The following is a 15,118-nucleotide window of genomic DNA, read 5'->3' on the forward strand; positions in this document are numbered from 1 at the left end:
TCACAGCGCTGTGAACTGAGTACGCCCAGGGAAAGATGATAGCTAGCCTGCATGCTATTGCAGAAGATGTACACTGGGCAGCAGTGAGGGCTCAAGAGCCCTGGTGCCTGCTGTGCATTTGCCATCATGAGTTTGATATCTGTTTTTACTCATCCAGCTCATAAGCCTAGACTTGATTCTCTGAAATCCCATTCTAGATTTCACAGTTTTTGTTAGGCACTTAAGATACTAAACACAGTCCTCCTGCGTGATAGTTTATTACTTTGGACCAAAGTATATTATTTCTTAATATGACTCTGTTGGAAAGAGTTCCCAGTGTTCATTGTTTGAGAAGACAGCGTTGCTAGTTGCCTTTGCTCAGTTAGAAGACGCAGATCAGAAAGCTGTCTGTTGTTAATACTTAATACTTAATAACAAAAATAGCCCACCAGTTTTGGCTCTTAAAAGATTTACAATTATACTATTTAATAATTATAAACTATTCTTTATAACTGTAGTGGTTAAACTAAAGTCAACTACACTTGAGACCTTGGTTTTCTGGTTTTATTTTTACATCCTTTATACATGTGATTGCTGAGACACGTGGTAGAGGGAGGAATGGGATAAGAATGAATCTAGACCTACTGTTATTGGCGGTTTAGATATTCTCCCTCTTCAGGTCGGCATGACTCCTACCCATTGACTTTCCTGTTTTCAGATGGGTATCCGTGAGCTGTTCAAGCCACCTTTACAGGATTTTGCAAGGAAAATTTGAAGGCTCAGACTCCAGTGACAGACTTAGTTAAATAGAGAACACTATCCCTATCCTTCCAACTATTAATTTAGTATGGAAAAGGTACACCTATCAGGTGTATTTGGTTGTAGCAAACTGACCATAATTTTGTTATCTTCTTGTACCTGAAACTTTCATCTAGTAATTCGGTTTTGTTAAACATTGCTCTCAGTGCCCTGTTTGTTCTCCAGTTTTCACTGTCACTTTTCCTGAGTGAATCCCAGGTGAAGGTGTATATGGTGGTTTCAGTGATTAAAGTTGAGGCTCTGTAGTCAGACTTCTGAATTTGAATTCTGGCATAGTTTGCCCTGTGATCTTGGGCACGTTCCATTTAAGTGCTGTGGATTTCAGTTGCTAGAGTATAATTTAGAAATTACCTAGTGGGCTTGTTGTAGCAGTTAAATGTAGATAAATAGATAATGTCTTTTGTGAGTTAATTAGTTTATGTAAAGTCAGGGATATTTCATCCATCTTGGGAATGGAATGTTCCTTATTTCGTGTTTGTCTTTGACTTTCTGGGTCTAGAGAAACCATTAATAACTGAGAATTCAAATATAGGACCTAATATGTATAAATGTGTCCAAATGATCTGTAGCCTTACAGTACCATGCTGAGTTTAGATGATTATGCAGGGTGGGTTCAAGGAAAGCCTTCCACGTTTATTAGAGATGCTTGATCTGATCCACGCTCTTAGCTGCCACAAGGAAGCTTCGCAGTCAGGCTCTCTAGAAATGGACATTGGACACTTGGTTGTAAAATAATTGATTTTTGGGGTTGGGACCCTTTCTCTTCCGACCAGGTTGTAAACCATGTGATATGAGAACCTGCCCTTTCTGCCCTTTCTGGTCTCTAGCAGCATATGCCTTGCCTACAAGCTTGTGGCAAATATCTGTCACATGACTGAGTAAACTCTTACATTAGCATTGAACAGCCTGAGATATGAACTGGATATGACTTATTCAGGTCACACATTTTGTGCCATGGCTGTAAGGACCCCAAGTTTTCAGTCTCCTGTACCGTGCCTTTCCTGTTCTTTATATACAACATGAAGGTGTAAAGAGTAGAAGAATTGATTGGCATTATCTACAGATGACTAGTGCAGAGGGAGAGTACATGCTCCCAAGAGCTAGTGTGGACAGAGGCTTCATGAAAGAAAGAGCATTTACACTGGAGTAATGAGTATTTTAGATATACCTTTAAATGTATCATTTTAGTCTCAATAAGTTAATCTCAACATTTCAGTACATTATTAAAATAAACATGCTAGCTAACAATCTTGTCTTATTTCAGTGAACAATGTGGGGATGTCATACGAGTATCCGGAATACTTTTTAGAAATTCCTGACTTGGACAATGTGAGTCTTTCTTTGTTTATTATGGTAACAAAAGAATACATGAAAGTATCGGTGAGACAGTATGGAAGATTGATTCAGATTGAGCATCAGAGTCCAGCTGTCTACAGTTCATAGCTTGGCTCTTTGTTTATTCACCAACAAATGTAAAATAGGCAGCTTCATAGGAATGCTAGAAGGATTGAATGAAAAACTATTTATAATGTCATTTATACAGTGCCAGGATCAATAATAACTGTAATTTCATTATTATTATTTTTATTAGATTAAGATAGCTCTATTTTAAGTATTGGGACATCAAAAATCAGTTTAAAAACTAATAAATATGTTAATATATAGCCACATAGTTGATTGAAGTAAACTAGCTTTACCAAAATGAAAGCTACATCCTTGATACATGCATAATCCTTTAATGAAAACTAAGAAGTCACATCCTTGAAGGACCATGACAGTTTTTAAAATCAATTGAAACTCTTAACTCCAATCATCTCCACTTTCCCTATTAGTTGAGAGGAAATTACTAAGTGTTTTATTTTGGATTTAATGTGTCTCTTCACTTTCAAATTTGACTTGCTCATTTACCTTACATTTTCCATATTAGTATGGATTGCTGCTTTTGTTACACATATTATAACATTGAGATAAAGCAAAAATCTACCTCTTGACTCCAGCTCCTACTGTATTTATAGTTTTTTGCAATATCTAAAGAAGCTTCAGATGTGTCCCTCCAAAATATATTTGTAACATTGTATATATTGTATATATTGGTAACTTTCCTAATAAAATTATATTATTCCATTTCTTGCAGACCATCAAGAAACTGATAAATATTAATGTTCTTTCCGTTTGCAAGGTAAGCAAATTTGTAAGAAATCTGTCATGATTTTTGGCTTGTTCTGTCTTAAAAAAAAAAAACTGGTAAGGAGTGTGTTGGCTCACTTCTGTCAACTCTTATTTACCATATGTGTTCCAGGTGAATATGATCTGTCTTTAGGAAACAAAAAACAAAAAACAAAAACGACCCTAAACCTGCTTATCCTAGTTTGCTTTCTAACATCCTAACAATTCTCATGTGTCTTCTGTGCGCATTCACCATGATAGATACAAGGACTGACTGGAAAACCTTGTTTAGGTTAAAGGCTGATTGACCTGAGCCACTTGCTCATGCTGGTTTGTTTCCATCCAGACGTATGTAGTAGTTCACTATTGTATAGGAAGTCCAAAGTCTAGAAACTGTTGACAGAAGTTTCTGTCCTGCCCAGTCCTGTAGCCATTCAGTCCCAACGAAATACAAAGAGATCTACAGTCATTATAAACTGGTTAGCCTGTTAGCTCTGGCTTCTAATTCTTATATCTTAAATTGGCCCATTATTCTTATCTATGTTAGCTATGTGGCTTGGTACCTTTATCAGTGAGGCTTTCTCATCTTGCTTCCTCTGCGTCTGGGTAACAATTGCAGACTGAGCTTTCTTCTTCCCAGAATTCTCCTGTTCTCATCACTCCACCTCTACTTCCTGCCTGGTTGCTCTGCCTTATACTTCCTGCCTGGCTACTGGCTAATCAGTGTTTTATAAAATACAAGTGACAAATCTTTACAAAGTACAAGACCATTGTCCCATAGCAAGAAACCAATGAGAGTAGTTTTTATTAGCTGTCCATAATAACTAGCCAGGATTGCCTGGCATGGTGGCAAATGTCTTTCATCTCAGCACTAAGAGACAGAGGCAGGCAGAGCTCTGTGAGTTCAAGTACAACCTGGTCTACCTAGTGAGTTCTAGGCCAGCCAGTACTACATAGTGAGAACATGTCTCCAAAACAAAACAAAATAAGAATAATAAAGATATCCAACCTGGGACTGAGTGATGGTGGTGCACTCATTTAATGCCAGCACTTGGAGTCAGAGACAGGTGGATTTCTGTGAGTTCAAGGCCAGCCTGGTCTACAATGTGAGTTCCAGGACAGCCAGGGCTGTTACACAGAGAAACCCTGTCTTGATAAACAAAAACAAAAAGATATTCATTCTGATCACAAGTTGCTCAACATATGTTGTAGTCATATTGAAAATGAATGGAATTTATGCCCTGGCAATGCTGAAGCAGGCATGGGCAGCCCATATATGGTGGTTCTGTTGAACTTGTCTGTATTGGGTTTCATTTTCTAAGTTGATGAGGGTGACTGGTCAGGTCTCTTCCTCAAGAGGGCACCAGTTCTCATTAGAGATGTTGTGAGCCACCATGTGGTTGCTGGGAATTGAACTCAGAACCTCTGGAAGAGCAGCCATACTCTTACTTCTGAGCCATCTTTCCATATTACCCAGTGTGTAACACAAGATTACACTGCGACTCTGCAAAAGGAGCAGTAGAAAGAGAGTATAAACACTTAAGCTCTGCTCTAACAGAAACGGTGGAGGTTCCTACTGAGTCACTTACACCAAATGAGGGACAGTGTTGCCAGAGGCTGAAGTCCCGTGAGTGGTGTCAGACACCTTAAATCTGAACATTCTTGTAGAAAGCCACTACACTTTGAGTAACTTGTATATATACTAGTTTAGGTAAGGAAATAAGAAATACTTTGAGTCAGAACTATTCAAAGTGATAAGAGAAATATAAGTAAGAATTAAATGTTTCACTTTGTGGTGGGATCTTGGTGTTTTTCTCTATTCTTAATTTTCAAGAAAAACTATCTCCATGTCTTCATATCCTAAGAGAAACAAGCAATGACCCTCACATGACAGGTTTTAAGTCTAAGAACTTAGTACTATTATACCTGGCCTGACTTTTCATGTATGATTTTGATTTCCCTGTGTTATGTAAATGTTTAGATGTGTTAATCCAGTGCTTACAGATAAAGAATATTGGTTTATTACTTAAAAGATCACTCAAATGTATTATGTAGTAAAATGGCAAATATTTTTATTCGATACTATACTGTATCTCTTCCCTTGTTATGATCAAGGGTCCTTCCCCCACTCCTGTGTGTGTGTGTGTGTGTGTGTGTGTGTGTGTGTGTGTGTGTGTGTGTGTATAGTGTAGTTTGGCTTTTATATAAACTGAAGTTTAAGCACGCAGATGATTAACCAGTAGAGATGTGAGTAGATGAAGACCAAGACCCATATTTTTCAAACTGGTGCTTTTGCTAATAGGAATATATTAAATAGTTTTAAGGGCATTTTCTTTATCAGATTCATATAAATGTTCATTCTTTAACAACCTCTCTAGGATTTCAGTATAATTAAGGAACTACCATTTTTAGCCATTTTAGTCTTGGAGTAAATTACTCTTCACTTTACTTTTCATCTGTAAATTGGAGATGATTCTTTACCTCAGTGACTTGTTTGAATGAAACAAGGTAATATCTCTAAAACTCAGAGTTGGGGATATAGAGTGCTTGCTTAGTAGGCGCAAAGCCCTGGGTTCAGCCCTTAGAACTTCATAAAACCAGATATGCTTATGTGTATCTTAGGAAGTGGAATAAAAGGTAGGAGGACAGAAACTGGGAATCATTCTTGGCCAGGCTGAACTACATGAGAACCTGGGGAGAAGGTCAAAGAGAAGCAAAGACTTGGACACACAGACAGACAGACAGAAGGGGAGGGAAAGAAAGGAGAAAGAGAGAACCTAAAAGTGTTATTATTGCTATTAAACTCAAAACTGATACTTATTGTTAAATATTTGCAATAATGATCTTTTTTTTTTAGAAAACAAAGGTTTTAAATAGAAATTAATATAAGACTCTTCCTTTCTTCTTTCCTTCCTTCCTTCCTTCCTTCCTTCCTTCCTTCCTTCCTTCTTTTCTTAGTTTTTTTAGGCATGATTTCTCAGTGAAACAGTTTTGACTGTCCTGGAACTTACTGTGTAGACCAGACTGGCCTTGAACTCACTGAGATCTGCCTGCCTCTGCTTCCCAAGTGCTGGGTTTCCTTTTAAAATGAATGGTTTTGCTGCTGTTCTGATTTTTTTTTATGATGTATTTGAGCAAATGCTTGAAACTAATGACTGTGAAGGCGGTGTGAGGTGTTTCACGGTATGTTGTCCCAGGTTAACGAGAAAGCCTTGTTGGGATGCCTAAGCTTTATGTTGTAGAGTTCTTAGTACCAGCTATGTCTGCTGATAACTCCACCCTGTCAGTCAGCTGTGTAGGGCTTGATTCCGCATCCCCATCTTTTCTCTTGTCGTCCTGCCCGCTAACACTTCATTGGTGACACTGCTCTAAAATGCTGGCCAACTGTAGAATACTAATGATAAAAGGCCAAGGTTCTGCCCTTAATTCTGGAGCTTGTTCTGCTCTGTGACCACAGCCTGTGTCTTTCACACAGCATCTTAGCACATATCAGCCTGTGATCCATCTCATCCTTGCTTCAAAACCAAACAGTGCTTGTGTGTGTCATGGATAAAATAGCACAAATCCAACAGCCTGCAAAGTGTCTGACCCATTTTAAAAAATGATGACAAACACCAGGGGTTATACCTTTTAATCTCAGGACTTGGGGGACTAAGGCCAGAGAATCAGGAGTTTGAAGCTAGGCTGGCCTCCATCATGAGCCCCTATTTTAAGAGAAGAGTGGAGGAACTAGGAACGGGATACTGTTCCTAATATCGTTGTGTATTTTACAGATTGTCTCCCCCTTTATTCTTCCTCTTCCCCGTGCTCTTTTGAATTGGCGTATGTTAACTGGTTCCCATGAACTGTATTCATGGGCACAGATGTTCATTTTTTTTAAATACTTGTGAGCCATCCTGAGGGGAAGCATCACCAGTAGAAGATTTAGATATAGGCTTAAAATTTATACAAGCCTTCTTTTGTAGACCATATCCTATTTTAGAAGTATTAAGGGAGTTTACTGTTTAAAATTCTTCCTCAGTAAGTTACATAATCATCGTTTTAGTCTGTCTTAAGTGTGGGTCTAAATTTTCTTATATCATTATGGTATAAACTTTGAATGGAGAAGCATTCAGAATTCCTGGTTTATAATGCCCATTGGCTCATGGAGCATGGTGCACATTTGGTTTGGTTTGTTGTCCTGTGGGCAGGATCAATAACAGCACCTCCGTGGTACCATGCAGATGTGAAAATCGTTTGATTGGAATAGTGAGCGTGATCAATGAGCTGCGGTAAACCAAGAGGTGGAAGAGGACATGAGGTCAGGATTGTACAGGAACCATGGAGAGCGGCACAAGCCAGTGTGTGTGAGACAGTGCTCATGGTGGATGACAGAGCACTCAGTTTTCTATGGCTTATGTGTTTATCTTACTTATACTGAGGAAGGGCTTTCCCTGTGTTGAAGCTATATGGGGATGCTTCTGAGTTTAGGCTCTTATGATGTTGTGAGTTGCCCCAGAAGCTATTTTGATGACTTGTACTGATTGTTCTTAAATGGATTGCATTTTGTTGCCAAGGTCAGAACCACATTTTCAGTACCAGTGATGACTGGGAGCCCTTGGGGTAACTTAAAAGGAGATGAAAACTGGTCTGGTTACAGGATCTTAGGTTTTATGGTGGTCGGGCATCAGAGGAACACAGGTGTCTGGCCTGCAGCTACAGTAAATGTGTTCGGTGAGAGTAGAACAGTCTCCCCATCATCAGGTTCGTCCTTTTTATGTCTGCATCAAATGATATGGTAGGGAATAAGAAGTGAACCAGGAGAAGCTGGTGAGATCAGCCTGCCTTGTGATTTGGGGTTCATGCTCAAAATTAGAGGTAGAGCTCGAACAGCTTCTGGAAAGATCCATGTGCTCCTACCCTGTGGGAGTAGGTCAGGTGATTGTAAAGATCATGTAAGCCCTGCATTATAATAGTAAATTAATCCTGAACTCAAAAGAATTTCAGGTTATCACTGGATAAAGAGATGATCCAGGGGAATATTGGGGAAGAAATATCAACTGGAGCAACTGTGGCCACACACCCCTCGGGTTTAATAGTAAACAGCTTCCCAAGCTATTTTTGAAGTATTATTTTGTAGTGTGTGTGTGCGTGCGCACACCCATCCATGCATGAGTTTATGTGTATTCCATGTGTACAGGAACCCACAGAAGCCAAAAGAGGGTGGTGGATTCTCTGCACTGGATGATTGTAAACCACCATGTAGGGGCTGAGAACCAAACATAGGTCTTCTGCAAGAGCAGTAAGTGGTCTCAACCACTGAGCCCTCTCTCAGTCCTGGTTGCTTCTCCTTTGAATCTTGTTCCATGACTTAGGCTTTTCCGTGTGGCTCACTCCATTAGTCTTCAAAGTCTTGTTGCTCTTCCAGTGCTACTCTCGGATTCTTTAGGGATTAAATTTAGCCTTGTTTTTGTTCCCTGTAAAGCAGGTAAGTGGTAGAAATTCTTGAGAGGTGGCCTGTATGGCAGATAGATCAGACTTGAAGAGAAGTCCTACCAGGTAGTGTTTTCCCCCAGTTTCAGATGTCCTGTGACTAAAATCTTGGGTAAACCTCATCAGCACAATGACTTTCACTCCAAATATAGTGTGAATTAGGAACAGTCTTGTGATATTGAGCCTGCCTCATGTCAAATAGTTCCTGTTTTGTGCCTGATGGGATTTCCTTCCCTAAATACAGAGAGTTTACAAAAGAAATTGTTAAACTGCTATTGATTACTCCCTGGAAAATGGGAGTGGAGCCACAGCTCCAGAGTCCGGCAAATGGAAGGCTAGCTTCTGACTCTATGGGATTCTACAGTAATCCATAGATTACTCATAGGCAAAAACTCATAGGCAAAACTCATCCTGTTTGTACTGCTTCTTTCTGTTTTGATAGCTTGTTTTCACTATCTCCCATTTGGGGTTCTCCTCCTCTGTCAAACTGTACTTGTCTTGAAATCATCGTCTAGAACCTCAAGAAAAGATAGACACTTCTCTCTTTTCCAAACGAGCACTGTCCACATGATAAACCTTAGCTCCTCACAGCCCCTGCCTAAGGAAGGCGAAACATTCCTTCCTATGGTCCTCACCCCTGAAGCTCCTGTGGGTCTTGGTAAATACAGTAAAAGCTAGAAAATCAAGGCTTCCTTCCTAACAGAGAATATTCTAACCTTCATAATTACCTTCCTTGGAACAGAAAAGAAAATGTATGGTGGTATAACCCAGGTAAAATTCATGAACACCTCCACTTGAGTAAAGGCTATTGCATTTTGGTATTTGCTTTGTTGAGGAATAGAAAGGAGCAATCTCAAGTCAAGAGTAGAAAGTCGGCTGTTCCTTTGTCAAACACTCAACCAGTGTGTGACTGGAAATCTTGTCTTACTAGGACTGGAGTGGCAGGGACCTCTGTCTCTTCTAGACTATTAAGCTTGGAGTCATGTGGGCCCATGGCGCACTGCATGGCTTCTCTTCCCTCTGCAGTTCTCCGTGTGGAGCTGTTTGCACGTGAGCTTTGGCACTGTGAACTTTGGCACCAAGTCATGCTTGTTCCCTGCCTTATGCTAAGCAGTTCACAGCTGATGTTTTTCCTACAAACAGATGACTGCATTTTAAACATTAAAGCTTCTAGTTCTTTAGAGAATCACACTAAGTCTAAGTGTGATGTTTCAGTGGTGAACAAGGGTCAGTTGAAGTAAATTGTGAGAATTTCTTAGGTCAGAGGTTACAGGCAATGGATGGTCTGTGACTGGATATGGCTACCAGCATGTTTCGGTTGATTCTGTTTCCAAAAGCAGAAAGCTTCACGTTCAGATTTATAGCTTCTCTTGGGAAAAAATCTGGAAATCTTGTGACACAGACCTCATGAGCTGCATAGCAGTGAGTATGTGAGCAGTTCTGCCTGACTTCACAGCAGCCCTACTGATCTCCGTTGTGTGAGATGTCTGAGTGTCAGTGCCCCTCCAGGTGACCCCAGGTCTTCCTGCTATTCAGACTGAGCAGTTGCTTAGTAAACTTGAAGGAGCAGAGGGACTTGGGCCAAATCAACTCCTCTGTCTTGGTCCATTTGCTGCTGGTATAACAAGAAAAATGCCTTTGACTGTCTGGATCTAAAGAACCAGCGTGTATTTCTCACATTGGAAGGGTGAAAAGTCCAGGATCGAGGTGCTTATAGAGTCAGTGTCTGAAGAGGACCCATACCTCATAGCTGGTGCTCTCCTGTGTCCTCACGTGGTGAAGGGGAAGAAAACAGGTTTCATCAGATTTCTGTAGGGATATCGGTCTCGATTGTGAAGAGATTGTCCCCATGATGTGATTAATCTGCCCGAAGCACCCACCTTTAGTGTACTGTTGGGGTTTCCACCTATGAACTTTGTGGAGACACAGCATTCTTGTGATTCTCTGAAACCCAAATAGAACCTTGAGAAGTGGCTCTCTGTCTTTCAGGTGAGTGCTGTCAAAACAGCATTGCCTGAGCTGCCTGCTCCCGTCAGTCATTACACTCCCTGGAGAAGCTGTTCTCTCCATGCTACCATGTCTTCATGGTAGGCCAGTTACCAGAAGTACCCAATGCTGTGCCTTGCCCACAGTGTAAGTGCTTGGATGAGTGATCAAAAGGTGGAAAGCACCAAATCATTCATTTTCTTTCTTACGTGTGGATATGCCTCAAGCAGGTAACACAGTACCAGTAGGGGGAGCCTCATATTCGTTTGGAAATCTATGAGAGAGTTTTGTTCCTTACTTTAATTGTATTTAATTTAAGAATTTGCTAGAAATGTATCCTGATATTCTGCTCCCATATAACATTAGGAAATTAATTAATAAATCCTAAGTAGAATGTGTCCTTCAACACTGATTTCCCCCATTTGAGGCTTTTCTGGATGAAGATATTCCAAGTTAATAGTGAGAGTCTTAATTCATCTTGAATCTAGCTGTCTCCCTGATACTTTAAATTTTCAGATTCCTGGTACATTTAGCCTTTGGATGACTGCCTCAGACACAGTGGAGGCAGAGTATTTCCAAACTGCAGGACAGCGCTTCTTCCAAAGCTTTCTTCTTCCAAACATGAAGACATCCACCTAGTTCATAGGGAAATGCCTTTCACATGGGTGAAAGCATGAGGTATCTTGAACTTTAGGAATTGTTTTCTCCTTTCCACATCTGTCATTTTTAAGAAGTTGTCACCTTGTTTGGAGGTGGGGAGATAATAGAAGTGCCAGGCAGTGGTGGCGCACGCCTTTATCCCAGCACTTGGGAGGCAGAGGCAGGCAGATCTCTGTGAGTTCAAGGCCAGCCTGGTCTACAAAGTGAGTTCCAGGACAGGTTCCAAGGCTATGCAGAGAAACTCTTGTGTAACCCTCCCCGACAAAAAAAAAAAAAGTACTTAGGATATTCAAGTATTATACCTTGGGAAACACCAAGTGATACTCTGCCCAGTCTTTATAATCTTTGTTGAGAATGCATGAATTAGGGCTTTAGATTTGGCATTGTTAACAAGCAACTCTCTTCTGAGAAGTTTTTTTTTCCATTTTGTTATATTATTTTAATGTAGATCCGAGTGGGATTTATTGGACAGGGGAAAACTCTATTTGCGGCTTGGGGCAGTATTCCAGACTAAGAACTCTGAACTTTCTCAAAGACTTAAGCACCAAGAAAAGGCAAAATCAAATAATACTGAGAGATGGCAGAGTACTCTGAAAACTGTATCTAATTAAGCTTTTCACCCCTGTGCAGTCAATACTCTGTTAGTTATACAGGTGAAAGTCTAAGAATTTCTAATTGAGCTGTGTTCTCACTTCCTCGCCTCCATGGAGCTCAGCTTATACAGTTTGCCAAAGGAAATGTGTGTGGTGTCATTTCTGGTGTGGTTTCCAGTAGAGTTCCCATCTCCAGTTCCCAAAGTGTGGGGCGGGACTTGTAGAACATTATTGTTAGTTCACAACTAGAATTTCACAGCTATACTATGATTTTTTTTAAAAGTTGCTCCTTTTTCACTTGAACTCTTGTTTCGGATTTTGTATGTAAGAGACTGTTTCCTTCCGAACTGTACAGGTCCATTTCCCAGTTCCCTAATCCAGACTTGATTAATTTAAGTAGGTTTCTTTGGGGGTAGAGTTAGGGCAGAGGTGAACAAAGTGGCCATTGGAGATGAAAAGCCTGGATTCATGAAGCTGAGCCTATATTATGAGTAACTTGTTCTACTTTATTCCACAGTCACTTGTAGGAGTGACACAGATTTTATTAAATCAATTGTCTTAAATTTGATTGATTGGTCTTTTTCTTGAGGTAGCACCCTGTTATGTAGCTTGGGCTGCCCTGGAATTTGGTGTAGGCCAGGCTATCCTCGAACTCAAGATTGTGACTCAGCATCTTGAGTACTGTGATTAAAGGCCTGCACAGCGTTGCCTGGCTCCTTGGGTACTATTATAGTCTTTTCCCTAGAGCCTGTGAGCACTATAGGAGTGTTGTGACACACGACCAAGTACCAGAAGCTGCCTAATGTAGAAATGTGTATTCTATCAATTTGTATACCAGAGTGGGAACACCGAGACAGCAACCTGGGCATGTAGTTCCTTCTGTCAGCAGGGAGTGTGCTGTTGAAATAAAAGGAAAAATACTCAGATTAGGCTTTGACAGTTTTGTTTCTGTTTTTTTTTTTCCTCTAGAAGTAAGAGGAAAAAAAGAAATAAGATTGTGAGGACTTTACTAATTATAAAAGCACTGCAAGATTGTTGCCAAAAATATTTGAAAGCTATATGAACACTAAGAAGAAAATAAATCCTGTGTAATCCTGGCCACAGATGGCTACATTTTAATACATTTTCAGGGATTTTTCTAGGCCAACAAGTTAATTTTAGAGTTATGTATTTCAACTAAATGATTTAATAATAGTGATTGTGATTTTGTATGGGGTAAATAAACTTCATATTTCTTTCCTAGCCAGATTATGCGTATGTCTATCAGTAAATATTTTACTCTTGAAAATGTGGCTTCCTCCTGTGAATTCTAGTTTAAGCCGTTATGAAGCCCTTCGTGTATCTGTGTACATTTATATAATGTGTGCCACTTATGAAGTTATACTAGAGTTACATGTGAGACAATGCATATTAACTTTTTAGGTTTCAAAGTGTCTTTGTCTTATTTTTGTAGTGTGGATTAGTGAAAACTTTACTATAAATGTTTATGTGTGATTATGAAACATTTGTGTTGTTCTGCAGTCTTTGAAGTTCTCCTTATTATAAAAGTTCTTTTGTGATGACTTCCATCTTTGGGGAAAACCATGTGTTGCTTTTCTGTTGCTGTGATAAGACACAGTGATAGAGGCAGCGTGTAGAAGAAGGAGTTTGTTTGGGCTTGTGGTTCCAGAGGAGTAAGAGGCCATCGTGGTGGGAAAGCATGGCATCAAATTGCACGCTGAACCACACCAGAGACAACTGGAAATAACACGAGTATTTAAGCCCGCAAAGCTGCTTCCTATGATGTGCTTCCTCCAAGGCTGCGCCTCCTAAGCCTCCTTAAAGAATAGCAGCAACTGGGGAGCCAGTATTCAAATACAGACCTGTGGGGCATTCTCACTCCAACCTCCATAGAATGGAATCAAATACAGACCTGTGGGGCATTCTCACTCCAACCTCCATAGAATGGAATCAAATACAGACCTGTGGGGCATTCTCACTCCAACCTCCATAGAATGGAATCAAATACAGACCTGTGGGGGCATTCTCACTCCAACCACCATAGAATGGAATTAAATACAGACCTGTGGGGACATTCTCACTCCAACCTCCATAGAATGGAATTAAAATTACTTGCTGTGCATTTGTTGAGGCAACCTCAAGTGAAAAGAAAAAAGGCTAGAAGTCACATTTATTATTACTATGTACCTAATATTCTTAACCACTGAGCTCACAAGTTGTGATAACATCATTTTAGAAATATGTAAGGAGAAACAACAGACTTCCTGGCACAGTAATTATCACCTGCAGATGATCTAAAATTAGCATATTGAATTAGCTACAGAAACACCCTGTGAGCTGTTAAGTGGAGTGCAGATGCACCGCGAAATTTCATAAAAATACTAGGTATATGGGTATAGATACCCATATATTAAGATACTAGTCAATAAATGCAAAGTAAAATGAGACTTAACAACTTAAAATGTCCTGTGTAAATGTGATGTTAGAGAGAATTTAATCTAATGTGAGCATAGTGAAGTCTGTCTACTTATATGTTGAATATTTTCGAATGATTTGTGTATATGTGCTCAAGAAAAGAAGGCCTGGAGTTGGATTTATCACTTAGAGTCTGATTGGCAGGAAAGGTGACGTCAGAGCTTCAGTTAGTTTTATAAAAGCATGAAGTGTTCAAATTAACTTTTCTGTAACTTTTCAGTGTTAATGATGTTTGACTTTTTTTCATGAACTTCCATAATCTCTGAAGCTCTACCTGGCTCCTAGCTGTAACTGCTCCTTTTTCTAAGCCCAGTGCGCTGTCTGCACCCACGCTGGTGACTGCAGAGAGAAGAGAAGGACAGCCCCTTACTCTCTGGGCTCCCAGCCCTCAGTTGATATGCAGAGAATATTTTGAGTGTCTTTATCTCCTGAGTTTTGTAAAGTCGCATCAAGAGTACTTTGTGATTTTAGGTCTCCTAAAACTATGAATTTGTAAAATTCTTCTACTTTAAGTGTTCAAGTTTTATTTGTTTGTTTTGGATAAATATAGAGTTTTAATCATCACTACAACCTAATGTTAGGATTATTCCACTACCCTAAGGAGATCTCAAATGAAATGTTTTAAAATAGTGAAAGAAATGTCCAGAAACTTTTGTGTGGTCAGTTGAAATGGATGACCTTGAAATGTGTTTCTGACCTTGGTTCTAAACTATGGGGCATGTAATGCTTAGGGGTAGCACTGGGTGCTAAAGGGTAGTGTAGTGTGGTTGTGGGGGGCACCAGTGTTCAGAGGTGCACACACACATGCACACCTTTATTCCAAGTTAAGAATGTAATACCATATGATGTACTTAAATCTTCATTTAGCATATTAGGACTTCAGAGAAGAAGAATGTAGCTCAGAGTCACACTGTCATAAGAAGGGCTGGAATTAGGGCCCAGTTGCCTTATGGTTATGTATTAAATAA

General features: G+C 39.8%; 1 protein-coding gene across 2 annotated transcripts in view; it reads left to right on the plus strand.

Annotated features, from left to right (window-relative positions):
- The window catches only part of Hsd17b12 (hydroxysteroid 17-beta dehydrogenase 12), a 133,307-nt gene that overhangs the window by 96,702 nt on the left and 21,487 nt on the right, over window positions 1–15,118 (plus strand). For both annotated transcript variants that reach the window (XM_048443581.3, XM_085696647.2), the window contains exons 5-6: window positions 2,063–2,127; window positions 2,933–2,977. In XM_048443581.3, the coding sequence (XP_048299538.1) occupies window positions 2,063–2,127; window positions 2,933–2,977 (110 nt within the window). The remainder of the gene's footprint in view (window positions 1–2,062; window positions 2,128–2,932; window positions 2,978–15,118) is intronic.

Source organism: Myodes glareolus, chromosome 10 (assembly GCF_982192425.1).
Source record: "Myodes glareolus chromosome 10, mMyoGla1.1, whole genome shotgun sequence".
In the NCBI taxonomy this organism is placed as follows: Eukaryota; Metazoa; Chordata; class Mammalia; order Rodentia; family Cricetidae; genus Myodes; species Myodes glareolus.